The 13117-nt window shown below is 33.7% G+C and overlaps 1 protein-coding gene across 2 annotated transcripts; it reads left to right on the top strand.

Annotated features, from left to right (window-relative positions):
- Window positions 1–2813: 2813 nt before the first annotated feature.
- On the top strand, window positions 2814–5645 carry LOC108458145 (acyl-acyl carrier protein thioesterase TE3, chloroplastic-like). Of its 2 annotated transcripts, none has more exons than XM_053026495.1 (5): window positions 2814–3188; window positions 3459–3559; window positions 4271–4380; window positions 4979–5002; window positions 5160–5645. In XM_053026495.1, exons 1-5 carry the CDS (start codon window positions 2995–2997, stop codon window positions 5277–5279), a joined length of 549 nt encoding a protein of 182 aa, XP_052882455.1. In that variant the 5' UTR covers window positions 2814–2994; the 3' UTR covers window positions 5280–5645. The 2 variants fall into 2 exon arrangements, with proteins under 2 accessions (XP_052882455.1, XP_017612915.1); XM_017757426.2 differs by having other exon boundaries at window positions 4979–5074.
- Window positions 5646–13117: the final 7472 nt, after the last annotated feature.

Here is a 13117-nt window from a genome sequence, read left to right as displayed (position 1 = left end):
ATTGAAACACCACTGCGTTTTTCTTCCTCGTGTTTGTGTTTGAGTTTTATAAAACATCCTCTTCTGATGAGAAGAACTCGTTGTCGTGCTCGTATAACCATTGTCAACTATGACCCCATTTATGCTCCATCCCTTGACAACATAGCCTTTGTAAACTTAAAGCTCTAGTTACAATTCAACCTGATACCTATAATTACTGTCAACTAGGACCTTGAGTTGCAACGCAATTTGAGTTCTTGGGTGATGGCTCCATTCTCACATGCATATGAAATTTATAGGTCACCCAACTCCATCGTAAATTCAAACATTTCTTAAAACTATAACCATGTCTATCTCAAACACGAACAAAAATAAATGTACAAACTTCTAATTTCCAACCGCAAGAAAATAAAAAAAAAAGAACAAATTTTAGCTAAGTGAAAACACGCCCTGTATGATGTATTTTCCTTTCTGTATTCAAAAACAGCATAAAACAATAATTTTTTTGAAAATCAACGTAGTTTTTCAAATGTTTTTTCCAACATATTTATTTAAATCAGCTATACAACGCCACATCAACTATTATCAATTGAATTAAAACTTTAAATTAATAAAAAATGTAATGAGAAAAAAAATGCTAAATTTTGAACTGGTGTAGAATTATTAGGAACAACTATAGTTAAAATTAAGGGTAAATTACATCAAAAGCCACAAAATTATTAGTAAGCTTATATTTTGGTCACTTAACTTCAAAAAGTTATACAATGGTTATTGAACTATTCAAAAGTTTTCATTGAAGTCACTTGGCTGTTAAAATCACTATTATATAGTTTTCTCTTTTCACACTGTTAGCACCAATCTAAGGCATGTTGATGAAATTAGTTTCGTAATGATCTTTGTAATTATCTTGGCATGCCACTACTTCACAAAAGAGATACAACTAGTACATTTGATTTCGTGGTTAGTAAAGTTCGGAGTAAGTTGAATGGGTAGGAAGCAAGGAAGCTATCTTTGGCTGGAAGAATTACGTTGGTAAGATTAGTATTTCTTGTTATTCCTAACTATTTCATGAGTACAGTTCGTATTCCTATTTCTATATGCAGTGAAATTGAAAAGTTAGCTAGTAATTTCATATGAGGAAGCTAGTAATTTTATATGGGGAATGACATTGGAGTCCAGGAAACCAACATTAGTGTTTTGGGGGAAATGTTGTTGACCTTTCAATTCCAGAGGTCTTAGGCTTAGAAGCCTAGCTGATCAGAACATAATTTTCTTATTGAAGTTGGGGTTTTAAATTCTCACTAATATAGAAGCTTTGTGGGTGAAATTATTGAGAAACAAGTATAATGTATAAGGGGTGTTGACAAGGTCCATAGCAAGGAGTAATTGCTCTTTTATTTGGATATCTTTGATGAAGGTATGGTCAGATGTGTGTTCTGGTCTTTAGAGGATAGTTGACTTACGAACTTCTGGAATGGTTTGTGGGTTCATCAAGTTGGTCAACTTAGGGATTTTTACATATGGTTTGGCTAGCTAGATGATACGTTATGTTTCTGTGACTTGGTGAATAATAGTGGGGGTGGGATTTGTCCCGATTACACAATTTACTTCCTGATAGTGTCGTTAAGCTTATTTGCAACTATGGTTCTACCATTCGTTGATGTAGGACCGGATAGGTTATCTTGGAAATGGATGACTAAAGACAATTTTTCAAGTGTTGAACGTATAGGAATATGCACCAACTTGTTCTTAGCGAATTCTCTAACTGTTGAAAGCTAATATGGAAATCTAAGGCACCTCAAAGAGTGCGTGTCTTTCTCTGGGCTTTTTGGAAAGATAGGCTGTTGACAAATGGTGAATAAGAAAGGAGACACATGACTAATGAGGGACACTGTCCTAGATGTGGTGAGGTGTTAGAGTCAGAACTCCATGCTGTTAGGGATTGTACTTTCTGAAGAGCGGTATGGCAGTCTGTGGTGCCAAAACATGCTCAGAGTGCATTCTTTTCCTTGTTGCTTGGTTAATGGTTGTTATGAAACTTAATGAATTCAAGGAGTTAGAGGTCTGAGAAGTTTGAATGGTATTCCCTTTTCTCCTTGTTATATTGGTTGTTATAGAAGAATCGTAATCTTTATGTTTTTGCTAATAGTAATAACTATGTACAAGAACTTGTAGATACATGTATCATTTGGGAGAAGAGTTATGCAAAATATACTTCAAACCGAATCCTATGGTGTTGACTTTATGATGGTCACCATCGGAGAAAGGGTGGATTAAACTCAACACGGATGGAGTAGTGTCGTCCAATAGAACTAGTGCTTCGGTGGGAGGTGTGTTTAGAGATGTTGATGTGAGATGGTTGTGTGGGTTTTCAATGGTGGTTGACAAGAAAACAATTTTTCAAGTTGAAGCGTAAGCCATGCTTGAAGGACTATGCATAACATGTGATAAATGATTCACGCAATTAGACCTTGAATGCGATAATGCACTTCTAGTGGAGACCTTGCTAATTGGTGGAGCTGCCAATAGTAGTTTGGTGGACTTATGTTTAATCAATTACCTTTTGAGACAAAATTGAAAGAAAAGACTTGGTCATATTCCAAGATCTCAGAATGCGACTGCTGATCAAATGACTAAGTACATGAATAATGATATGCCAATTTTATTGTTATTTGTGGATCCACCAAATTCAGTGTAAATGATTTTACAATTCAAGAACAATACCTTTATATGGGTTGATTTTTTTTTTCTAAAAAAAATATAATCTCTATTCGAATTTACTCTCTTTGAGATGTGTCTTACACATCATCCAAATACCAAGTCAATTTATTAATACTTAAACCCATCTTCAAAATATTGTTTACCGAAACCCACTTTTTAATGAATAATTCGGCCTATTCGCCAAAAGGACAGTGTTGGTTAAGCAGCGTGCTTGGGAACTCTCGCCCATCAATAGTGAGAAAACCTTCAAATCATTAGACTTTCTTGGGCAACCTTGCAGCAAGATCCAACCAGATGCTCCAGGCTTCGGTTTTCCCGGCGCACGCCGTCTTGCCTTCCCCTCGTCCAAATGCTACTTTTCTCAATCTTCACCGTCCATCTTCATCCTTTCCAATCTCTCCGCTATTGATGCCGCTGCGTGTCCCTGCGCTTTCCACCTCAAGGAGCTTCACTGTCGAAGCACTTTTTGATCTCAAAGGCGGTCAAGGGTACTTTCCAGTTTCATTAATTTGCTTTTGGTTAATTTCCTTAACTACAATAAAATCGAGAAGATTTGAAGTAATCTATGTTCAGAATACTTATGGATATTGTGTATTTGATAAGGATTAGAAAAAGCCAGAATCGGAAGTAGCACATTTGCACCACTTCGAACTGAAAGGAATAAATTTTTCATCAATTTGTGTTCATTCTCTAAAATTGGGGAAGGTGGGTGCTAAAAGGAAGAAGTGAACAAAATTTATTGGTTGTCCTAATTGCAGAATGACTTCGTTCCATGAGGTTGAGCTCAAAGTCCGTGACTACGAACTGGATCAGTATGGAGTTGTTAATAATGCTGTTTATGCAAGTTATTGTCAACACGGTGAGTCACAAATTGTTTGGTTCTTTTATTTATTTTCTATTTGTTTATCATTGCTTAATTTAATCTTGTAGCTCATTAGAGGTGCCTTGAGCCCTCAAACATTGATGTGAGTTTTCTTTCTTTTTTGGCTAGAATTTGAACATAACCTTAGAGTTTAGTTTCTGGTCTATTTAATTCTATTACGAACTATTACTTGGTTGAATGCCTTAAATTTCAGCTTTTTGGTCTCACTGTTCAATTCCTATATAGGTCAGACTCAGAGGGCAGACTATGCATTTTAGCATTTCTATTTATTGAAGTCTGCACTTGATCATTAACTGCTCTAGTTGCTGAAGTATAAATTATGATCTCTGTAATTCACATCCAATTGATTTATGAAACAAAAACCTTCTAAAATGCTGGGACTTCTAATGGTGGAGGTCCATGAATTGAGTCTAGGATCACCAGGGAGAGGTTTTATTTTGAATGGTTTGTTCTCTTTCATGTCTAAAACTATAATGAAAACGGACTTCATGCTGCTGGAATTATGCCGTTGGCAGTCGCAGATGATGAAGTGGATGATAGAGGTTCAGACAGTGATGCTTTCCTTGCAGTTTACCCTGACACTTGATTCAGATCTTGCATGTTCATTGTGTTCTCATTGCTATATTTGTATATATATATTTATCATATTTTGTTGATTCAAACCCATACTCTTGCTTGGATAATTAGGTCGCCATGAACTACTTGAAAGTATTGGTATCAGCTGTGATGAAGTTGCCCGCGCCGGTGATTCGTTAGCACTGTCAGAGTTGTCGCTCAAATTTCTTGGACCTTTAAGGGTAGGCCACTTTCTTTAATCAATTTACCTGATTGTTTAACAACTTATGTGAAAAGAGATGAAAGTTCTTGCTATCTTTTGAATTTCTTGTTTCTTAATTTCTTTAGTTTAAAAGCGCAAGGTAGAGCTTAATAATACTTCTAAGTCTAAAGCAATTGATATGTTAGCTGGGGTTCTATAAGAGTACGAGTCCTTCTAAATTCTTTTCCAGCAGCTATAGAAATTAAATAGTTCAATCTAATAATCTTCTATACAATCTACTTAAGACTCTTCTGTACACTTAACTAAATGCAGTGCTAGGATATGCAGAACTGCTTTTCTGAAAGTGTTAAGTAAGTTTTATTAAAAAGATTAGAAACTAAATGCTTTACACAGTACTAAAATTGGATTTGAATTTGGGGAGGTTGGTATATCATACATGCAGTTATGTTTGCATCATTCTAGAATTGAACTCAGCAAACTTCGTTAGAAATGTTAGCTTGTGCCAGTGCAGCATGTCTGCTGCAACTTTTTATAGCATGATTAGCTTTTCTTACTGTGAACTGAGCCCTTCAATAATCTTACTTATGTCTACTTCTCATATACATTCTGGAAACCAGAGTGGAGACAAATTTGTTGTTAAGGTGAGGGTTTCCAACTCCTCAGGGGCTCGCCTGTACTTTGAGCATTTCATCTTTAAGATTCCAAATGAAGTGGTTTGTTATTATCGAACCTGCAACTCTTCTTCTTCAAGTCAAGGATTTGGTGTTTTTGTTAGTAACCTGATGATTTGATGTACAGCCTATTCTGGAGGCAAAGGCCACAGCTGTATGGCTTGACAAAAATTATCGTCCTGCTCGTATTCCTCCAGAATTCAGATCAAAATTTGTTCAATTCCTTCGTTGTGAGGAACCTAGTTGAGTTGTTTGTGGACATGGGATATTCTTTCATTTGGGCAAGGAATGAAGAATATGATTCTAGATTGGAAACCAATTCGAGTAGGTATTTCTTTTACAACTTTTTGTTTGATTGTAATCCTTGGGGGTTGGGGGGGGGGGGGAATTAAAACAGAGAAAAATCGAAATTAATTTTAGTTAGCCCTTACAGAATTGCAAGAAAGAGAAGGATTCATATCCCTTAAAATCAGTCCTTTACATACCACTTCAGATCAAAGTGTTATGCCTATTTCACACACCATTCATTTACAAATATTAAGGGACAAATGCCAAGTGGATTGTAGAGAGGCAAAATATGTTCTTATAAATATAATTGTGTTTCTTGAGCCAACACCTCAACTATACTGCATGCCTGAATTATTGTTTCTTTATGACATATGAAACTAGCATAGTACAATATCTTTTGAAATATATATGCCAACAAATTTGAACGTTGATTAATAGCATACAATACTAGTCGATGATTGCTTATCCAGAATTCAGTTCTAATGAAAAAACAGGAAATTATGTTTGAGAAGTAGACGGATTCTAACAAGTTATGGCATCTTTAACTGTATGCGAATAGCAGTTAGAGTAGAATGGTTGGGCTCAAATACACATCAACAAATGGTTTGGCAGTTGGCGGCTAAAGGCAGTTCACACTGTGGTTAAGGTACCGAGAGACCTGATGCGTGAGTCTTAGAGAAAAGAATAGCTCATCCACTCTTCCTGAGGAAGAGGGTCTTTTTATAGGCAAAAGGCCTCTAGGACTCTGTAGGCGGGCCCTAACTAACAATGGCCCTTTCTGTTTTGTAAGGTTTTGGGCGGCGTGATTGAATGAGAGAGGTCATTCAGTGGGTGGTTGATGGCAGCAAGTCATGTCATTTGAGATATAATGGATGTGATGGGATAGATCTTTAGGAAATATATGGGTGGATTCTGAGTTGGGTGAACCTTTGTGTTGGAGAGCCCTTTAGCGGATGCTCATAATGGTGCTGGGCTGGTGAGGTATTGATACGACAACATTAATTTAATTCAATGGTGGGATACGTAAATTTTAGTACGAGTGTTTATGGTTCCATTTCTTTTTCTACATTACATATGGATTTTAGTTTTTAGCTAGTAGAGGTTAGTTTTCTTCAACAGGATAAGTTAGTGAGGCTGAGGCTGACAATATGAGTTTTCAAGTTTTAATTGTTTAATTAGATGTTGACCTTTTTTTTTTTTTTCTGAGTTAGATAACAAGATGTTTACTTGGAAACTATAACCATAGGCCTTGTTTATGAAAATGTGCTGCCTCATAAACCGCAAAGGTGAATGCAAGAGAGTACAGGCAAGGTATTGGTACCAAATAGACTGGTCATGGGCTGGGCTACTTTCCTAGCCCCGTTTGAAATTTGGGAGAGTGGGTAAATGTAATATGCCCGAAAAATGGGATTGAACAAAAAAATTAGGCTTATTTAAAATATGAGTCGAGTTTGAGTTTAAACATTCAAAATTTGAGCCTAACTTGGTTTGATCTGTTTTTAAGTTCATAATACTTTTAAAAAATAATGTTAAGATGACTATTTAAAAATTTTCAATAAATAAAAAATTATTATATACTAGATTGAAATAATATTAATATTTCTTTAAAAATGAGTGGACTTAAAATGGACTTAAGTTAGTTTTTGCAAATATAAGCTAGTTTGAGTAAAATTTTAAGCTCATATTTTGAGTCAGGTTCAGGCAAGTATAAAGTATGCGAATATCATGCTTAGGCCTGGCATAGTTCAACCCATGAACCTCTCTAAATTAGTATAATGATAAAACTATTGATAAAAGTACTATGAAGGCTCTTGTACTAGGAGTCAGATTGCATTTTTGCCTCTTCTACACAAAAAAAATGCAAATTAGACCTTATACGCTACAAGAAAGTGCAAATTGGTCATTCTGTTTCTATTTGTGTTGTTAAGTGATTTTTGGCTTTTTTAAAAAAAATCATATAAGTGATGTGGAATTAAAGAATGAGTAGAATTTCTCAGCCCCAAAAAATAAATACAATGAGTAGAATTGGGTAAAAGCACCATGGAGTCCTTTGAATCAAGAGTATGATTATATTTTACCCATTTTACTTAAGACATTGATAAATTAGTCTCTGTATTTTGGATCAATGAACAAACTCGTCCTTATATTAAAAATTCTATCAATTTCTACTATGAACTGATGTTGTGGCTGATGAAGTAGCCATAAAGCAACATATGGTGTCCCAGATGTACTTCATGTTAACATGACATTTTATCACATTAACAAATATTTTAAAAATTTTAAATCTTAAAAAAATTTATTTCTTATAATTATTTAAAAATCATGTTAAGGATGAACTTGAACAAATAGTTATTCAGACTCAAATGAACAAAAACAAATGATTGTCATGTTAATACTAGACGTGGTTTTAAATAATTATAAATAAATATGAGATTTTTAAAAAAGTTATTAAGGATTATAAGAAATTATTAAAATTATTTAACACGGCGTACAAAATAAATTTAGGTAAATTGTTGTCTAAGTTCAAATGAGCATGAACACGTTTACATGGGTTTAATCTAAAATGGCTTCTTAAACAATTATTAAAAATGATAGAAAAGTTATTCAAAAGTAATTAAAATTATTTGAAATTATAAATATTTTTAAAATTTTTAAAAGTTAATAATAATAAATTACCATTGAGAAAGTTTGCTTAGATGGAAAAAGGAAAGCTAAAAGAATCAGGTCCTTGCACGAACTGAGTTAAACAACAAATTGAGAAGAAAAATGAAGGGTATAAAAAGGGCGCCAACAAAGGACAAAAGATGATCCATTTTGGTCCAGATGACGTCGTATGGATCCATCTTCGTAAAGGTCGATTTTCAATTAAAAGGAAGTTTAAACTTATGCCAAGAGCTGATTGGCCCTTTCAACGTGTTGGAAAAGGTGAATGATAATGCTTTCATAATTCAGTTGCCTAAAGATTATAATCTTTTCTCTTCTCTCAACATTTGGGACCTGTCTACTTTTTTGGAAGATAGCAAGGAGCTTTAATTTGAGGGGAAATCCTCAGATGATGAGAATCACGAAGTCGGCTAACGGCACTTTTCACGAGTGGTGCGTTTATCTATAATTAATATAAAAATAATAGTGACAATGAAATTAGGAGTTAATTTAATAATGCTTTTCAAAAATATTTTTGGCCAAAAAAATATTTTTGAGCAAAAGTTAAAATTTTTTAGTTCGGCTAACTTTTGGCTAAAAAAAAAAGATATGCTTTTTAAAGTATTTTTTTGGTCATAAAAGTACTTTTGAAAAATTCAAAAACATCTTGTTTGTAATGCTTTTATTTTAAAAGTGCTTATAAAAAGTAATACTAAGTTAATCTTAAATATTATAATAATATTATAATGTGAGATAAAAAAAAAAAACTAAATGCATCGCATTAGAAATAAGCATCTATCCAAACGGGCCCTAAATTGTCCTAATTCAAGTGAATAATTTTGGGTTAATAACTTGTACTAAGGCCTAACAAATGCAAGTTGAAATTGCATTATACTTGCAAGAATTTTTAGCTCAGCTCAAAGAAATGAATCCAAACCCATTGAAGCAAGTCGAAATTCATTTTATTTCTAGTTTGCAAGGGTACGAAAGTTTCCTAATTGACTTTAGAGTTTATTTAATTATATGCTTTCATTAAATAAATTAGAATGTATGGATTAGGAAGTTTATGCGTGAATGAATGAACATTAATTGCATGTATTTAATTAATTAAGTATGAATTTTGTAATTATGCATGTAGGATTAAACAATAAAATGGTACTTAAATTATACTACTTTTCTCATATTAGTACCTAAACTTTTTTTGTCAAAATTGGTACCTGAATTATTAAACTGTTATCCATTTTACCCCAACTATTGGTTCCGTTAGAAAAAGAAATTTCAGCCAATCATAACTTACCACGTAAACCTTTATTTGTTTTGCTTATTTTCTTATATTTTCTTCTCATCAAACAATTTTTACCATTTTATCATCTTGAAGCTTCAACTGCTTTTACCATCTTCAAGCTTCCAATCTTCTTCTTTCTTCACCTGATTCTTTTCTTATACAATGATATTAAAAACCCAGAAAGATTTTCAAGATTTCTCTCTAAAAAAATAAAAATAAAATTATCTAAGGAAATAGAGTTTATATTGAAAACCCAGAAAATGTAGAAGAAATAAGAAAATAAGGAAATAAGTGCCAGCAGAGGACTAAAGCTTCCTGAATTTCTGATTTTTGGTGTGATTTTATTATGAAAACTCAATAACTAAACTTAAATATTTCTTTTTCTTTTTCTAATGATGATCCTCCATGTTTTTGCCTCTTTACCAACAATGCCTACATTGTTTTATATCAACTATCTTTTCTACCTCAAATCCTTCCTTATTAATCCTCCTCCCTCTATCCAGTTTTGTTTAGTCTTCTATTGGCTCTTATTTTTTTATTCCTTCAACATAGATTTTCAATACAAACTCTATTTTCTAGATAATTTTTTTATATTTTTTAAGAGTGAAATCTTGAAGACTTTTTTGGGTTTTGCATATTATTGTATAAGGAAAGAATCGGGTGAAGAAAGAAAAAGACTAGAACTGGAAGCTTGAAGATAGTAGAAATAGTTCGAAGTTGGAAGATGATAAAATGGTGGAAGCTTTGCACAAGGAAGCAAACTATTTTTTTGGGGTGTTTGGTTGATAAGAAAATCTCATAAGAAGAAAATATGAGAAAATAAGTAAAATAAATAGAAGTCCACGCGGCAATTTATGTTTGGCTGAATTTTTTTTCTAACGGAACTAACAATTGGGGTAGAATGGATAATGGTTTAATAGTCTAGGTACTAATTCTGACCCCCCAAAAAAAGTCTAGATACCAATTTGGGAAAACTAGTATAGTTTAGGTCAATTTTGTTGTTTAAGCAATTAATTAAGTATGAATTTTGTAATTATGCATGTAGGATTAAATGCCTGTATTTGGTCATTAATGTAATTATTAATCATGTTCTTGGCCTTTTAAGTTACTTATGTTGGGGGATATCCCAAGTTCCTATAAATATCTTTTTTAGTAATGAAACATGATATGTTGAATATTCAAAAACATTTTGCATTATAACAGGTTTAATTAGGAGTATTTGACTCACTTCGATCATAGCATCCTAATCATTAGGCATGAACTCATACACATTATACAGGTTATGTCCTTCAAGGGACAATGAAGATTGATGCGCCTTAACCCCCTAAGCAGTAGGGTAACAGGCTAAAGCATAGCAGATTTGACCTTCAGGTGTGTACGCTGAAGCAGATCCAAGATGATTTAACATCTCTGTATTGTCAAAGAACAAATCAAAGAAACAGATTTGGCATCTCCATATTCGACGGAGAGAAGATCGAAGACATAGCAGATCTAACCTTCGGATGTTTTCACATCGAAGTAGATCCAAGATGATTTGGCATCCTTACGTTTATAAGGAGCAGATCGAAGACATAGCAGATTTGGCTTTCACGTGTTTACGCTGAAGTAGATCTAAGATGATTTGGCATCTCTGTACTGTCAGAGAACAAATCGAAGAAACAGATTTGGCATCTCCATATTCGACGGAGAGCATATCGAAGACATAGCAAATCTAACCTTCATTGAAGCAGATCCAAGATGATTTGGCATCTTTGTATTAGACGGGGAGCAGATTGAAAACACAGCAGATCTGACCTTCATTGAAGCAGATCCAAGATGATTTGGCATATCTGTATTAGACGAGGAGCAGATCAAAGACATAACAGATTGGACCTTCATTGAAGCAGATCCAAAATGATTTGGCATCTTTGTATTAGACGGGGAGCAGATTGAAGACATAGTAGATCTAACCTTCATGTGTTTACATCGAAGCAGATCCAAGATGACAGATTTGGCATCTCTGTATTAGCAGGGGAGCAAATCGGAGATAACAGATTTGGCATCTTTGTATTAGATGGGGAGCAGATTTGGCGTCTCTGTATTAGATGGGGAGTAGATCGAAGATAACAGATTTGGCGTCTCTGTATTAGACAGGGAGCAATCAAAGATAGCAAATATCGCCTTCCTGAGTTGCAGTGAAGCAGATTGAAGCCATCAAGAGGCCATTTAAAGAAGATCAAGGATCAAGAACTCAAGACTCGGTGATCCCGGGCAAAATTGGTCCTTTTATAGTCTTTGCTCTATTCCTATTACACAGCAATGAGCAAAGAGGGGCAGCTGTAGACACTCAATTTTGCCCGGGCCCAGAAATAAGTCCAAAAACAAAAATAATAAACCCAAAAAAAAAAACGAAGTCCAAGTTTAGTCCAAAATTACAAATATAATTTGGCCCGATCGGAATGGCCCATTACTTGAAAAGATTTAAGGTCCATCTACAAGCTTGACCATATGGAAATATAATCTTCAATGATATGCAATCTTAGATATGATTGAAATCTTAGATATGATATGCAATCTTAGAAGATATGATTTTGTAATCTTAGAGATTTAATTTGTAGATACCTTTCAATCTTAACCATTGATATAATTGATCTACACTGTTGGATTTGAGGAGGTTCAACTATAAATAGAGGCCTCTTCCTTTATTGTAAACACACTGGAGTTTTGGGAAACAATAAAAATTTTTGAGAGCTTTCACTCAAATTTCTCTCCGTCTTACGTTCTTATTTTCTACGGTTTGTTCTTATTTTATTCTTTGTTCATCTTCGTTTTTCAACCCTTTTTATTTTGATTTAATCCATGTTTCCCTGATTTTTTATATATATTTTAATTTTTAATAATTTTAGTATCATATCAAACTCTTTCATTTTTTAATAATTGTTTTTAGTATTACTCTTAGTAAATTATTTTTAAATTTTACTCAAATCATTATTTAAAAAAACACATTTCATTTAATTGTCATATTTTATCCTAAAGTTTTTCTAAAATGAGGCAATGTTTTTCAGATTTAGGAATTAGGAAATAGTGCCCTAACATGTTTGGGTTGCGATTTCCGCTTGTCTAAATGCCTAAAGTATCATTCTAAATAGATTTTGTAAATCACGAGATGATTTCAGTTACGAGAGTTTAAGAATATCATGTCCTATCATGCTGGATGTGATGTTTGTATTCTTTCGGAGCTAAGGAATCTCGATTTTTCAACTTAAATAATTCCGGTTTTAAAAAGGGGATCCTATTTTTTAAATCCTTTCAAAATTTTGACATTAAGACAGAAAACTATTCAATTTGGTACCAATTTTGGGCGTTGCAAGGGTGCTAATCCTTCCTCGTATGTAACCAACTCGTGAACCTGTTTTCTTAATTTTCGTAGACTAAAACGTTTTATAAGGTGATCCAATCACACCTAAAAAGGTTGGTGGCGACTCCCCTTTTCATTTTTCAAAAGTCGATCCCTATTTTTCAAACATCCCTTTAAAAAATGGTTTCGACATAATTCATGCCATTCAAGATTGCCCTGCAATGCAGGATATTTAGAATTAGTTAAATCCTGTTGAAGAGCATGATTGGTTCTATGGTGGGAATTTGTAGGAATGGCTTTATGTCAACTTATAAAATTGTCAGCTTAATTGCCTGGGGGATGTCGATTGACAATATCTTTTCGGGATTATTACATGGTGTATTTGGAAGAATCGAAACTTCATATTTTAAGAAAAATCTTGGAGTAGCAGCAACATCATTAAAGCTTCCTACACTTTGGCTAATTACTATATATCAAAAAGTAGAAGACATGTGCATGACGCATGCGGAGTGACACCTTGCTTAATTCTGAG

This window comes from Gossypium arboreum, chromosome 4 (genome assembly GCF_025698485.1).
Source record: "Gossypium arboreum isolate Shixiya-1 chromosome 4, ASM2569848v2, whole genome shotgun sequence".
Classification (NCBI taxonomy): Eukaryota; Viridiplantae; Streptophyta; class Magnoliopsida; order Malvales; family Malvaceae; genus Gossypium; species Gossypium arboreum.
This window is presented reverse-complemented; position numbering and strand designations above follow the sequence as displayed.